At 40.1% G+C, this 14,775-nt stretch overlaps 1 protein-coding gene across 1 annotated transcript; it reads right to left on the minus strand.

The window, feature by feature from the left end:
* Window positions 1–1,864: 1,864 nt before the first annotated feature.
* LOC143894493 (endocuticle structural glycoprotein SgAbd-2) lies at window positions 1,865–8,563 on the minus strand. Its single transcript, XM_077400804.1, has 3 exons — window positions 8,186–8,563; window positions 6,638–6,807; window positions 1,865–3,686 (listed from the first exon to the last, which is right to left on the minus strand). Exons 1-3 carry the CDS (start codon window positions 8,195–8,197, stop codon window positions 3,419–3,421), a joined length of 450 nt encoding a protein of 149 aa, XP_077256930.1. The 5' UTR covers window positions 8,198–8,563; the 3' UTR covers window positions 1,865–3,418.
* Between the last annotated feature and the right edge of the window lie 6,212 nt (window positions 8,564–14,775).

The raw sequence follows: 14,775 nt of genomic DNA on the forward strand, positions 1-14,775 counted from the left end.
CGTATTGTGAAGACGTGCCTGCAATGTAGTTAAAATATGTACATCGTGCAACCATGCGAGCTAATTATCGGCAATTATCGCGCGATCGTATCGCGTAAGCAATAAAATTTGACTAGAGTCTAAAATCTGCCAAAGGCTTAATTCACGCTCTCGCACTTCTCGCAACTATACGCGATCAATTTACGACCCACCTCTGTTCCATATTTCCTAATCTTTACCGTGTGACCATAGAAAGTTTCGGAGAACCACTAAATTCGATACCCCGTCATTTCCATCTCGCGGATAAACCGTGGAGTCTCGAGAGATGCGCTCGCTCGCTCGCTCGTTCACGCGTTGTGCAATGGACAGGAGACCGATGATTTGCTTTCACTGACTCACCTTTAACATGATATTACGATTACCATTAACATTAATCCGGATGGCATTTCCACGGCCGGTTGGTCCGCCTAAAATTTCGCGCTCGTGCTCGGGCGCGCGGCGATTAAAACCCACGCCGCGGCAATATAATCACGGTAAAACCGCGTTAAACGGCCATTTATCGGCGCGAGCCGTCGCCGAACGACGCGAGAATCGATTTTAATTAACAGTTGTTAGAGCCAGCGTCCTTTCGCGGCGACGATTGCCGCGGCTCGACAGCCGATAAATGATTCCGCGATCAATCGACGCGCAAAAAAGGTCGATGTCGATGCGTGTACAAGTAATATAAGATTATTACCGTGTCCAACAATAAAGTACGTAATATGATACTTTCAATAGGGTAGACGTAATCCTAGAGGACTTCTGAGAGAAGATCTCTAAAAAGGCGCTTTATGTTTGCCGACACGATAATCAGATAATTGCGCACATTCAATCTTCCAATCGTGGAATTTGTAATCTAAAAATGTTCGAAATTATGATATTTTAATGCGAGTACGCTCTTCTAGACAGAAAATTAATATACACTTGTTCGCTCGATCTTTTACGGATAAGCGCTTATGTCATGACGGTCATGACGGCACCGCTCTCGAGAAAGCGGTTCAGGCTCATTTGCCTGATTGCCATTATTTCGACGCGTACGTTGTTTCACCCTGGATCTATAATGATGCTGCCGAGATCCTCACGTGACCGTCGGCATCGCGTGCCACTTAATAACCGCTAACCAAAAACGCGCGGTTATCGCCAAAACGGGAAAGTTAAATGTTGCGTGGTGTCGAGAAGATTTTTTTACTCGGCGAACTCGGTTTTCGCCGGCTGAAAAGAGTTGAGAAAGACGTACTCTCGTCAAATCCAAAACGGGGCCTGGGAGGTACCATCCTTTCTCCTCCCCGCGTTCGTTCTGATGTAACGCGTTAAGCAATCCGCGACGTTTGCGATGTAGCGCGGCCGGGTCGTAAAGCATTCTTATGTAAACAAAATCAATCCGATCCGAGCCACCGTGCGATCGGACTTCGCCGACTTCGACCCATGTCTTCGCGCGTAATCCTGAAAAATCGCCGAGCGATCTATCGCGCACATGCGGCGATCTGTAATTTAGGTTACAGGTTGCGGCGTCGCAACATAGTCTCGAATCCATTCTCCGCTTATTACAAGTACCGCTATTTCTGAAATATGATGCTGCGAGTTCAACATCTATCACACAACGTGAACAGTGAATAGCAAATAGCTCGCGCACGCGCGCGGTCAACGTTGTAAATAAACATTGTTATTGCTGAACAAATAAGGATAGTATATCTTGCACATTAAAATAATTTATTATTGTACGTTGGTCATGCCCGGTTCGTTCAGAATCGTTAAAGGCACAAGACAAGAATGAATCTTTAATGGATACCTCGGGGGCGCGTTATAATCATAGGTATACGTGATTACGATATTCAGAATACATGGAGAAGCATGCGCAATTAAACGATTTAATAGCCATATAGCATTACAGCACAATTATGGTATGACATATTGTCGCATCGGGCACCTACACCGCGATTCTGTTCCCTCCCATCGTCTCCACCACTTTTCGCCGAGCGGAGAACGTGGAGGAGCGAGACGCTCGCAGGATACGCAGGATCTCGATCGCGTCAGTTGGACGTAATCTCTTCGTGTTAGGATCAAAGTAAAGCGAAGCGATACACTTCGTATTCGGCAAGTCTTCCAGAGACACGGAATATCGTTGATTAGTCGGCTAACCCTGAACAGTATAACAGAATTCTGATAGAATCTCAATTCTTCTTGAAATTATTACACATAAGAGATTGTTTCATCTGAAAATTTTATACCGACAAAATTAATTTTCAAACTCTACGACATGATGTTTGTTGTTTTAAGGTACGTAAGAGTTCTTTTACTTTCGTATTTTCACATGAGTAACGTAACTTATACTGTTTAGGGTTTAAGGCACGTTCAGGCGACGAGCGAAATCCTCGAAGACGAGTACGAATTCCGGTTAATTACGGCGTGCAATAATTATGCACCAATATAATTTTTTTACACAAGTCTGTTATAAACGTAAGTTTTCAAGTCTCATCGTTACAGAGATAAAGAAATAATTCGATCCGCAAATCGCACCGCTCGGCGGTGCAATTAATATAAACTCCCGTATAATATATTGATCTCTCTCGTAAAAGGCACGGCGGTCTTGCGTAATTCATATTTGAGATACTATCGTGTCGCATCTTATATAATAATGCTGAACTTCACTGAACATAGCATGTTGTGCATAGCACATGCAATATACAATAATTCTGTTCAACATTTTATTTTACCTCGAGAGCTTTGATGGCAGTCGTATTATCGGTCGTATGCATAAATTACACCTCCAGAACGGTCTTACAGCTTCTCGTGTCGCTGCACCATCGCGATTTCTTAAGATATTAATGTAAAACAAGTTGTGCTTCAATAGCAATCCCCGTTGCATTTCAAATGAAAATAAATTTCAAAAACGCGAAACATCCCAGAACTGCCAAAAATGTTTTTTTTTTTTTTTCCCCCGTTACATGTATTGATCGAAATTTCGTGATCATTAAAAACAAATAAAATTATTTACTTATTAAAAATCCTTCTATGTCAATTAAAGAACAAAGAATTTATATTTCTTTCATTCTTTTATTCTCACTTCGCTTGTACTCGCACGTTCCGTCGACTCGCCTAATCGTGCCTCGTCTTGCACGGACAAAGTAGACACTAGTACCGCTCGACAAGCTGATCATCGATAAAACGATCATGGAGCCACCGTGCGATTAATAAATATCGATTTCCAGAAATGAAGAGCGCGTAACATTTTTCTGCTTTAACGTTTATCCCGGAATGGATAGCCAAGATCGAACCGTCCGCTTCGAACCGTCCGCTTCGAAAAAATCTTTCATATATGAGTAATATGACAGAAGGATATCGTTGGTGTCCATGTCGATATATCGAAGCGTTGGGAGCAGTCCTATAGCGATAGATATTTCTAATATCTCCTGTAGGGGTCTTCCTCTTCGGGATGAGCCGCATTGTGCGCCAGGGCACGTTGTATCTCTATCGGTATCGGCGGCGGTGTCGGCAGGTGCGCCCCACTCGCTACAAAGCCATTCTCATCGGCTGTGTAAGTGACCAGGATCGGGGTGCCGTCCGGGGCCGTGTAACTGTATTGACCTCTGACCGCCTCGATCTGGTTCGGCCCAATATTCTTCGGCTGTCCGGTTTCCGCTACGGAGATACCATTTTCCGTGTCGTAGCTGGCAATAGAAGTAGATTGTTTAGACATATTGCAAACTACTTTTTATGAGAAGAGAGAAATATTACACACGGTTTAATAAAATAAAAAATAAAGAAAATAAATTTTAAATTGTGTGAAATATGTGTGAAACTTTTGATATTAGTCTGCAAATAAGATTAACAAGATTTGCCTGAGATGGTTTATTTTTCGAGAGAAACGAGAATCTCAATATTTTATTTTAAAAAAAATTAGCGTGTGATTTCGTATGAAAATACATTTGTAGAATCTGAGTAAATCCAATTAAAGTCCATCATGAAACCGTTTAGAACGACAATCATCGGCTCTATGACTAACTCATTTCGTATCCATTTTCCCACCGACCTGCCATTGGGAAAACCAGTCAGAGGAAAGCGCTACCACCTTCGAGATGTTAGGTGGAGCCTGGCCGAGTCTCAATATCCTATAGAGACAGGTGTCACGGGAGGGGCCCGAGTTAGGTGCGAACTCCAGGGTAGCGAGGATGGGTGAGGAAGGTGAGCGCGTAGGTATAGGCAGGCAGGCAGAGGTAGGCAGGTAGGTCGATTGTAATTGTTCAATTGCGCAATTATTGCGAGCTGTGCAGCCGAGTGGCGCGCGTACGATTAACATCAAAGCCAATTATGTATCCTTCCTTCGGCCGAGACGGGTTCACGGTTTTTGCGATTTCGATTAAGGCGACTCTGGTCGCCCAAGTAGCGCCTGGAGAACCGTTTGGTGACTTGACCCGCGCGCAAACAGTCCGCGACCTCGGCACGCCCGAACGATTATTTTAAATGACTTAAATGATACAGTCACACAAACACAAAAGTCCCGGAGTTAGAAAGCGTCGAAAGATAATTGATTATTACGGAGGTATGTCGGCTCGTCGGAAAACTATTTTTGAGGACCATTGAGCTTGAATGAAATATTAGGTCGCCTAGGAATGAGTGCCAATAATGCGGAATGGATGTTGCAACGTTAATCGCAGGTTTTTAGTCTCTAAAGTCGATTGTTGCGTTCGTTAATTGCATGCAACGCAAGATGCGCCGTGTAGATTTAGCGCGATGTAAATATCACGACGCGAGATGATCGCATCACCTACTGATAGATAATTCGATAATCACCGATTTACAATCTCGTCGCGTTTGACTAATTATAGCGAATCGTACGATCTGTGTTAGAAAGTCAGAGTGGGGTAAAAATACTTCGACACCTCTTTGAGATGGTCGACTTTTCTTACGGACTCTCGTGTAGAATTTTGCATAATCATTGATGCCAGTCTAGTCCGATAATTATCCGATAATTCAAGATAATATTTCAGGTTAAGAGAGAGAGAGAGAGAGAAAAGAGAGTGTGTACATGTGTATGTATGTCACATGTTGCGGAACTAACGTAATAATTATTGATGCTTACATTTCGTGCAGAGTTCTGCAAGCCTGTAATAATTATTATTCGAGCTATGACTAATCATTTTACGCACATCTCTCCATTACCATCTCCATTACCTATATTAAAATAAATGAATAAGTAAATATTTAACGTCCCTATACTATTGAATCAAATTTGATGTTAAGTTTAATCAGCTTTTTTCCATCGTGTGATGATCTTGCAATATTTGCATTATATCGAAATATTTTTCTCGTTAGGGAACGTAGTTTTTCTACTGTTGAACGCGGGAATATAAAATTTTTCTGAAAAAGTTTTCACTTTCAGATATCTTAATCTCGAACGATTTCTATAATCGTCTCGCAAATTGAGTTGTACACATGACAAGCAATTATGAAAATTAATTGCTTGTAATAAAATATGATAAAATCAGATAAATTTTATCGCATTCTTAAGAGAGTCGTAAAAGAATTAAGCTAATCGGAAGTTTCTTTATTATTATTGAATCGTATCAACTTTATACACGATAACATAAATTCGCAATGCACACGTGATTACTGCACTGGCATACGAGTCCGCACATTTTTTTTCGTGTGTCTAATTACGGTTAATGGAGCATACAGTACTCAGAAACATTCCCAAGCGACCGTGTAAGATTATTGGCCTTCGCACGATTCAAATTTTCTTTCTCTTCTCATTTGAACGCTATTTCCGCCGCACACATCGCGAGATTCGAGAATTGCTTGGGTGGGCGGGCAATAAAAATAACTACAAACCTGACTAATAAACGTTGCGCGAGCACGATCGACATAATTGCAACGTTCAAACTCCTTTTTTGGATGGTAAAAGGATGTCGGCGTCACACATCAAGATTAAAAAATAGCAGCTAAACAATGCTTATATAGATACGTACTACCGAGAAATGACTCGGCGCATCCCACATCTTTTCAGACAATCGTATCGATTTTTCTCGATCAAATATACATTATCCTTAACGTAGTACTTATGGCATATATAAGTTTCTGGAAACAAAACTTTTTTATTAATAAAGTAATCTTCCTTTGAAGAGGATCAATTTATGTCAAAACTCCATTGATAACTGATAAATTACTAATTGCTTTATATAAGGCAAGAAAGTTTTTAATGCTCTTTTTCTTTTAAAATGATATTTTTAATTATGTACCATTTTCTTAGTTTTATCATCTACGAAAAAAATATCGGAAAAACTTGGGGGATAGTAGTGTATAAACATTTGTTGAGAAATAATATACAAGTTCTAATCATCAAAACGCGTCACCACTTTCGTACGTTTCCGGTGCATTAACTACACTTCCTTCCTGCCTATTAATCACTCCTCGATGAAAACGCAGCACGATGGAAGGAGGAGAAAAAACGGACGGTCACGCCGAGCGTGTTAACTTCGCGATTGCATCGACCGAATGGCCGGAATGGCGCGAGCGTGTTTTCATACATTCGAGGGCATCCGCGGTTCCTCGAGCGTGTCGAGATCGTTCTCTCGACGGCGACGTAACGTACGTATACACTTCGGCGCCGGGACGATCTCACCTGTAAGAATACGATCCGTCCGGCGAGGAGTCTTGCGTTTGTCGCAGTATGGCGTAGAAAGGCCGGCCGTAGTAATTGGGATTGTAATATTGCGTCGGTTGTGGATACGGAGTCGTGAACCTGCTGCTGAGCTGTGCGTATGCCATCGTCGTCAGACCGAGCAGCAATATCTGCGAAAATGATTGATTGGTGTAATATCAGTTAGAAATTAACATATCGAGCAATATTTTCCTAGTGTAGTGTACAGAAATTATTTAACGGTCCCGAAGTCTCCCAATATTGGAATAATTATATAATTAACACTAACTGATAACAGTAACTCACTCCTAATTTACTTTCTATTGAGTCATTTTATAGTAATTAACTAATAATAGATAATGCAGTTGTTGCAATTGCGACTGTTATTGCGCACCTGTACTTAAAACATTCAACTGCCATTCGATATCATTAGATTAGCACGACGAACTGCGACAAGTCACGCGGAATTTTATATAACCTTACGTATTATACTTATGCAAAAGGGCCTGCTAGATAGGTAGGTTGAGATGGGTAGGCAGTTCGGCACGCAGGAAAATTTCGATTCACCGCAAGAGCCGGCGCGGTTATTAATATAATTATATATGTTATTCCATGCGTCATAATCCCCGTCTCACGCTCGTCGCAGACTTCCTTCATTGTGTACTGAAAGCCGAGGAGAGTCAAGTGATTTGCGACACAGCGCGTAATATTTTTCACGCGGGCTAACGAGTAAAACAAATGCTTACAATAAGCATAACGGGTGCTGGAATCAATTTGTGTAATAGTGCGCGCATAAGGGTGCCGTCTTCTCGACGTGTCTCATTATCTCGGTCAATCGTATAATACAATTATACCGAGAAAACATTTATGCGATACGAATGCCAGATTTGCGCGATATCGCGTCGCAATTGTAACAAACAATCGCAAAGGTCGTCATTTTTCCAAGAATACTATGCGGTCATCGTTTTGCGCGCGCCAAACGGAAATGACGAAATCGACTCCGATAAAATCGTCTTCGTTGCAACCGATACGTTCGTAGAAACTTATCCGACCCGAATAAAATGTGAATTTATATAAATTTGCACAAGCGCAAGCGATTGGCTAATCCGTACGTTCGCCGTTCATGCCAAATCTTCCACTATCATAAAGTTTCTCTGTATCTAATTGCCACAATTTCGTCGTGCTCGATCAACCTTTCAGTATTACGGACCTTAGACATAGTCCCAGTTTAACAAGAGATTTATATTAAAAAATTGATCTTGTTATGTTTGTCTCCTTCTAGCTAAGTGTAACATAATATCAGACTCCTTGTCCTGATAAAGTAAACTCTGCAATATTCGCGATACGTTGGTATTAATAATGTCTCAAGACACAATGGTAAACTTCTAAACAATTTTCAATTTGAAATGAGACGCGATTAATCGAAGTCATTCATCTCCTGTTCTTATAAGTTTCTCCCAATTTTTAGTAATTACTTGGAAAACGGCGGCTGATCAATCGTGTGGAGAAAATTAACAAGATCACACTCACGAGGATATTCATGACGATTTTTGGCGTATTCCGAAAATTAGACGACGATTCCTCGATCTCCTATTATCGGCGAATCGGCGTGGCAGCGAATAATCACACTGTGTGCGAGACACACTCAGATCTTCCGAAAAATCACGTTCGAAACTCTTGGGCTAACTGCAGTTAAAGACACAAGAGCTTAGGTGGTCACGGTGAGGCTTTATAGTCACCGAGACGATCTGCTTGTGCCCCCTTTTTGCCCCGCCATCGACCGTTTTCTGGAGGTTGAAGGGGAGTATAAATCTTGGACGTTACTCGCGTAATCCGCTAACGAAGCAAAGGGTGGTGGATGGTGGTCGGGGCTTTCTGTGGTTAGACGATAGGTAGGTGGTAACCGATGGTTCCCCTCGCGTGCACTCGCGCCTCGTGTCTCCCGTGCATCCGCGTGCGCATCTGCGCCCACACGTATCGCGATACTCCGCAGGTGTGTGTACGCGCGCAAGCTTATTAAATTATACACACGCCAGCACTCGCGGAACAGATATAGACAACAAAGCAGGCAGAAGCTGGAAGGCGCCGCGAGAAACGTACGTCAAACGCGAAACCCGAAATCATGGTGTGTCCATTCCTAGAAAGCATGGTTCGTGCGTAAAAAGACATTAAAAAGCGACGAAGTACTCGAAATATATTTGTACAAGTATAAAATATTAAGGGTGCGATTTATAGGCAAAATAACAGTATCCTAACAGTTACATGCTGAAATGCAGAACGAGATGGTACTTATCTATTCGGATATTTGTGTCAACTACAGGTGTTCGCAATATCATCTATCCCAGGCACGGGTATATATTGAGCACACGTAATACGTGTCGCCTATTAGCTATTGCTTACAACTCGCACTTACAATTAGCATTACGCTTTTTCTCGCGGTTCTCACACGCCTCGCGCGTATCTATATCGCTTAGGAGGTCGAGATGCTTAAACGCATGCCATTTCTCTATGAATTGAATTCATTGCATATATTAGCATATGCTTCTTTTGCTCGCGCAAGAGCTGCTTATATACCATTCTCGTGTGATGTATGCACATGCATATCACTTGTCACGGCGCGTGAAATATACGTCTGTGCAGTTTTTACTCTTCCCTATGCAAACAATAATAAAAACATTGAAGAAATGATAAAGCACGACGCGGCAAGTCACATTCTTGCATAAGAGACGTTTGCCTCGAAACTTTCCGCACATAAATAATAACCTAATATTTTATTCATATATATTTTTTAATTTTTATTTATATACATATATATATATATATATTATACATATATATGTATATAAATAAAAATTGAAAAATATATATGAATAAAATATTAGGTTATTATTTATGTGCGGAATTTATATACATATATATATATATATATTATACATATATATAATAAAACTTAATATGCCCATATTAAATTTGCTTGTAACGGAAGATCCATATTAATAAAGCGAAAGATGCATATAAGATAATTTACGATACAAATTAAAGTCCGATAGTATTTTTTTTTTATACGATCAACTCAAACAAAATTTCAATTGAGGTATGCTCAAACTTAGAACCTATCACGCAATTACTCCTATACATGTAGTTATACAGCTCTCTGCTATAGTTAGCTCTCTGCAACTCCTACATCCGCATCGCATCTAATGCGAATTGGGCTAATTTGCGCTTGTAGACTCATCCTTGCTCACTGGGATGGAACCACATGCACGTATCCACGTGTACGTGTGCGCGCGTGTGTCACGCCCACGTACACGCTACGAATCCGCGCGGTGAGATTGAACTTAACGAGGATGCATTGCTCGTCGCCGGGAGAACCGTCATCATCTCGCGTCTCGTAACGTCTCGTATAATGCGCGCGCGTCGGGCATCGCCTCGGGATTCAGGATCGCCGCCGCCGGATTCGCCGCGGATCATCGCAGGGCGTATTCCTTTCACTGCAACGAGCCGATGCAACGCGATTCGCCGCGCCGCGCATCGTCGCGTCGATCCTTGCGACATACCCCGGGCTTAACGATCAGGATCGGTTGCCGATGACTTCTTCAGGAAGAGACCTTCCTGGTCACTCGGGCCCAGTTGTGCTGTGCATGGTGTGTCGCCAAAATAAATTAATTGTCTGGCGTATCATCACTGGAGTGAGATTACACAAGCGTCCATAAATATGATTCAATAATAATAAAAATGAAACGACAGTAATATGAGTGATATCCTGATACCGCATATCTGAGCATTAATATTAACATAATACAGTTTATGATAATATTATATATATCTACATGTTATATAATTAATTATTAATTGACTGTATTACTATATTTGATATAACTTTTACATACAAGTTATTATAATTCGTATGGTGTATAATATTTTCTCTTTTATTTTATCTTTTTCCTTAATTTTGCATGATTTAACGTAGCGATTTTTCCTTCGAAAAAGTTCATCGATCTGGGATTAGAACGTTTGGGTTCACTCGATCTATTGGTCCATCATAATGTCTATTAAACCTGGGTCGCACCCTACACCTACTCCAGCTCGTAGAAGGCAAAAGATTTTAAAACGAAATAACAAATGTGTATATATGAACATATAATTACGTGTTTGTTCTGCATTCTCTGGAGATCTCATGGATAAGTTACGCGTGGGTACCTTGCGACTGAGTATAACTGAGTATCTTGCGACGCATAACTAATAAATAATTATAAGAAAATAATCGCTTAATAAATATTTCATACGTGACTTCTGCAATGCGCCGTCGATAATCAAAAGATATCGCCATTATGCTAAAAGATTTATTTTCTTTTGTATTCTATTAATTAAAAAGGCGTTATAACATATAACAATCTTCTTAAGAGACAAATATCTATCAATTTTATTTCATTATTCAAAAGTTCAATGTTTAACAATATAAATTAAACATATTGTGTCCCGATTATTAATTATTTCTATATTTTATAGTACGTTTTATATAATCCTTTTATATAATCCTCACATTGCATTAACAAACTCACCTACACTTCGAGCAAGCTGAAAGCAAGATGCATCAAGAGTGAAACTTCGTGATATTTCTCGAGCAAGACCGTGTATTAACGCGTTCTCATCCCTTGATTTGTCAGAATATCTCTCCCGTCTCCGGGATGAGCCGAGATACATATCTCTTTGTACAAATTGAGGGAAATGGGGTATACGTAAAGATGCGGCTGAGGAACAAACATGCGGTTGAACAAAGACATGACAAGCGCAAGACGGCGACTGGAATGAGTCGGTGCTGCACGTTTGACAGGTGGTATTTAAACTAGAATAGGAGAAGAAGAATCATCGCGCACATCGTTCGTATTTTCCCAAACGCGTTGGTAACGATGGTATTTGCAGTTTCGCCATTAAATCTCACCGTGTCGGGCTTGCAATACACACGCGCGCGCGTAGGTGTAACGGAAACAACGTACAAGTCAATTTGTGTTAACTTTTTTTTTATCAGCGATATCTCTAATTACACACGGGACATCGGCGGAAACATAAATGCCCGTGGAACGTAGGCGAAGCCGCGGGATTGCGAAGACCCTTTGCTAGTGTTTTCCGCGAAAATCGAGAAAACACTATAATCATGTATGTATTGTACAAACCTTGCAATAATTGTGAACAATTGCAAAAACAGAGAGTATGTAGACAGCAAAATTATCAAATCTTTTCTTCTATTTTGTTAAAAGATTTTAATATGCTGAAAATATGTTAGAATCAAATAGATATTAGAATTGATAAAATCCGAACACTTAGAAAATATTTGTAATTTGCTTCAATTTTTTCGATCTAAATTGATTATTAATTTATTCTCAAAATTAAACTAATTTTTACATTCTTAATTCGGTATAATATTAATTTTAACTTAAATGTTACCTGTGTGACATTTCAAACATGTATTTTCGCATGCATTTAAACAACATCTCTTATCGTCAATTACAATTATCTGCTAACTCACGCTGCAATAAAATGCGGACCTGCATCGCATTCTAGGGTAATCCCGGCCAAACAATGACGGCCTTTTTATTTACAAGCTCAAGCACATCTTAGGATGAATCCTATCTTATATTGACGCCGAACGAGCCCACCCTTTCTTTTGTCTCAGTGCTTAGCATTAGCGAGCGAGAATTGTTGCATTGTTTAGCGTACCATGAAGAGGATTACGCTCGCAATTCACTCCGTGAATTACGGCATCAACCTCGCTTCTCAATAAAACAATTTGTATCTCTGTGGAAAATGAGATACGCATCATAAACTCACTTCTCGCCTACGATTGCCGTCATGTTGAAAAATTTATTATGCGCGTGCATGTGACTCTGAATATAAATGATTATTCAAATATAAATTATTATTTAAAATAGTTCTTTTTGAAAATTCTAGTTGTCACTTATATATACAAGTTAGACCATTTTCTCTCTGTTTCCAATGAAAATTGCATTGAGGCGATATTTAATTTGGCGCTCGTGAGGAATTTTCGCAAAAGCTTAGCTATTATCAGACGCGCGTCTGACATTTGATTCGTTGCAATGAGTAGAACATTGGGTGGCTTCCAGTCGGGACATTTCGACAACGCGCTATTCGCGATACGACGCGCCTCTTCCTCGCCTAACTCTGGCCCGAGAGCGCAGAAAGGTGTTACCGGAGAGAGCCTCAACAAAAGGCGGCGCCTTGACATTAAAAACTGCTCTTCCCGCGAGAAACGCTGGCTTTATTGTGCGGCCGCGAACGCGAATAACGATGGAGCGCCAGAACAAGAGCCAGATGAAGAGTATAACCTGCCAGTTATGCCGCTGCGGGGTTACCCAAGAGGAGATATAACCCGCCCGCGGATTTACATCTCCGATTCCTGAAAGGGACGCGTTCCTTACCGAGGCCGAAACATCTCCGCGTCTTGCTCGTAGCGCGCAGCACCTTGCTCTTATCAGGCACGAAATCTTAAACCCGTTGCGCCATTATTCGTTCTTCTTCATCGGTCATGGACCCACTTTGCAATCTTCGACCCAAATCTATTCAATTAAGTTTCTGTGTGATATATATAAGGTCCTCTTAGAATTTAAATTTTTTAGGCATAAATTTCATAAAATGCAGCACGGTCGTGGATCTGATTTTCATTTTAGAAAAACTTTAAAATGGAGAATCTCTTTTTGATCTTCGACGAAAAATTTCACGGCGGATTTCGCAATGGCACTTATAGGAATCATGTAAGAGTACATGATGAACACGTAATTTAACAAGACTGGGAGATAAAGCAAGACGTAATCCACCAGTTACGCGGGATTACTCAAGAAAAACGCCCTCCGATCTACACTCCGTTCATTCGTACTCTGACTTAAAAAGCTATTATAGACCATTTCTCTCTAGACAATTGTAGGAATCTATTCTCGCTGCTCGCGTACCTGATAATTCTAGTTATGAGCCGCATACGTTGTTCCAGTAATCACTATCTCAGGCGCATCTGAATCACAACTCGCTCTAGCACTGAATGAACGATAGAACACAAAGAACTGGAAGCTAAAGGAAATGTTTAATTTTTTCTCAGCAAAAGATTCTGGTTTGCTTTTCAGTCTTTTCACGCTACAAACGTAACAAATATTTAAAACGATTTTATTAATTATTGTAAAACAAACCTCGATCAAATATTTTAGAAACGAGTCGAAAAGATTAATTATTTTGCAGTAATATTAAATCCATAAATTTTGGTTTAGAAGACGATGGAAAGTTCATAACAACTAACGATTGAAAATTATGGCTTGAAAGGTACATAGTATCTGATGGCGGTTTAATCGTATATTACGCAAAATCGATCTCTCTTCCGACTCGGACGTGAGACCGCCGTCGTGCCGTCGCTATCATGACGTCCAGTATTTATAATACGTAATGAAATATAATCAGGTAATAACGCGCGATTTGGTAAATGGCGTAAATTCGCGCCTGCCGCTAAAGAAAGGCCCATCAATATAATCTGCCCTCGATATGATCTTCAATTACCGCATACAGACCCTTCTCCTTTCTATCTGAAGGATTTCGACCATCAGATCTCTCGCGATCTTCCCTCGTGAATCCTTTGACTTTATACCGCTCGCGCTATTATGAAATGAGCCATCTATTAACGGAATGAAACTTGGAGATTATTTTTACACCGAAGACGCTATTTTATTGCTCAGCAATTTTAGCAGCCACTCTGATGTGTTTATGCGTTTTGTGATTTTGAAATCAAATAGATTTAAAGTCGTAATTGATTCATATAGTTAGGTAGTTTAGATAAGTATTAATAGATTTAGTAGATTTAGTATTAGTATAGATGTCTAATATAAGTGATTCCAAAAACATATAGTAGCGTAGTTGTCATTTATACTAAAGGCCGAACTACATTTTAAAGTGTAAACATAATTGTATTGAGTAGAATATCTGCTCGTAAATTTATAGCATAAATTAATAAAATATTATTCTCTCTCGTGGGTTTATTAACAAAGATTATTATAATCTTATAATCTTTATGAAAAATTTAGACGAATGATTATTTAATATAATAAATAATCCATAAATTTAGC

Source organism: Temnothorax americanus, unplaced genomic scaffold (genome assembly GCF_048541705.1).
Source record: "Temnothorax americanus isolate GAGA-0224 unplaced genomic scaffold, ASM4854170v1 Scaffold14, whole genome shotgun sequence".
NCBI lineage: Eukaryota > Metazoa > Arthropoda > Insecta > Hymenoptera > Formicidae > Temnothorax > Temnothorax americanus.

Coding starts and splice junctions, on each gene's coding strand:
- LOC143894493 (XM_077400804.1), bottom strand. Junction 3,687..6,637: donor GACGGATCGTATTCTTACAG/GTGAGATCGTCC, acceptor TTCTATTGCCAG/CTACGACACGGAAAATGGTA.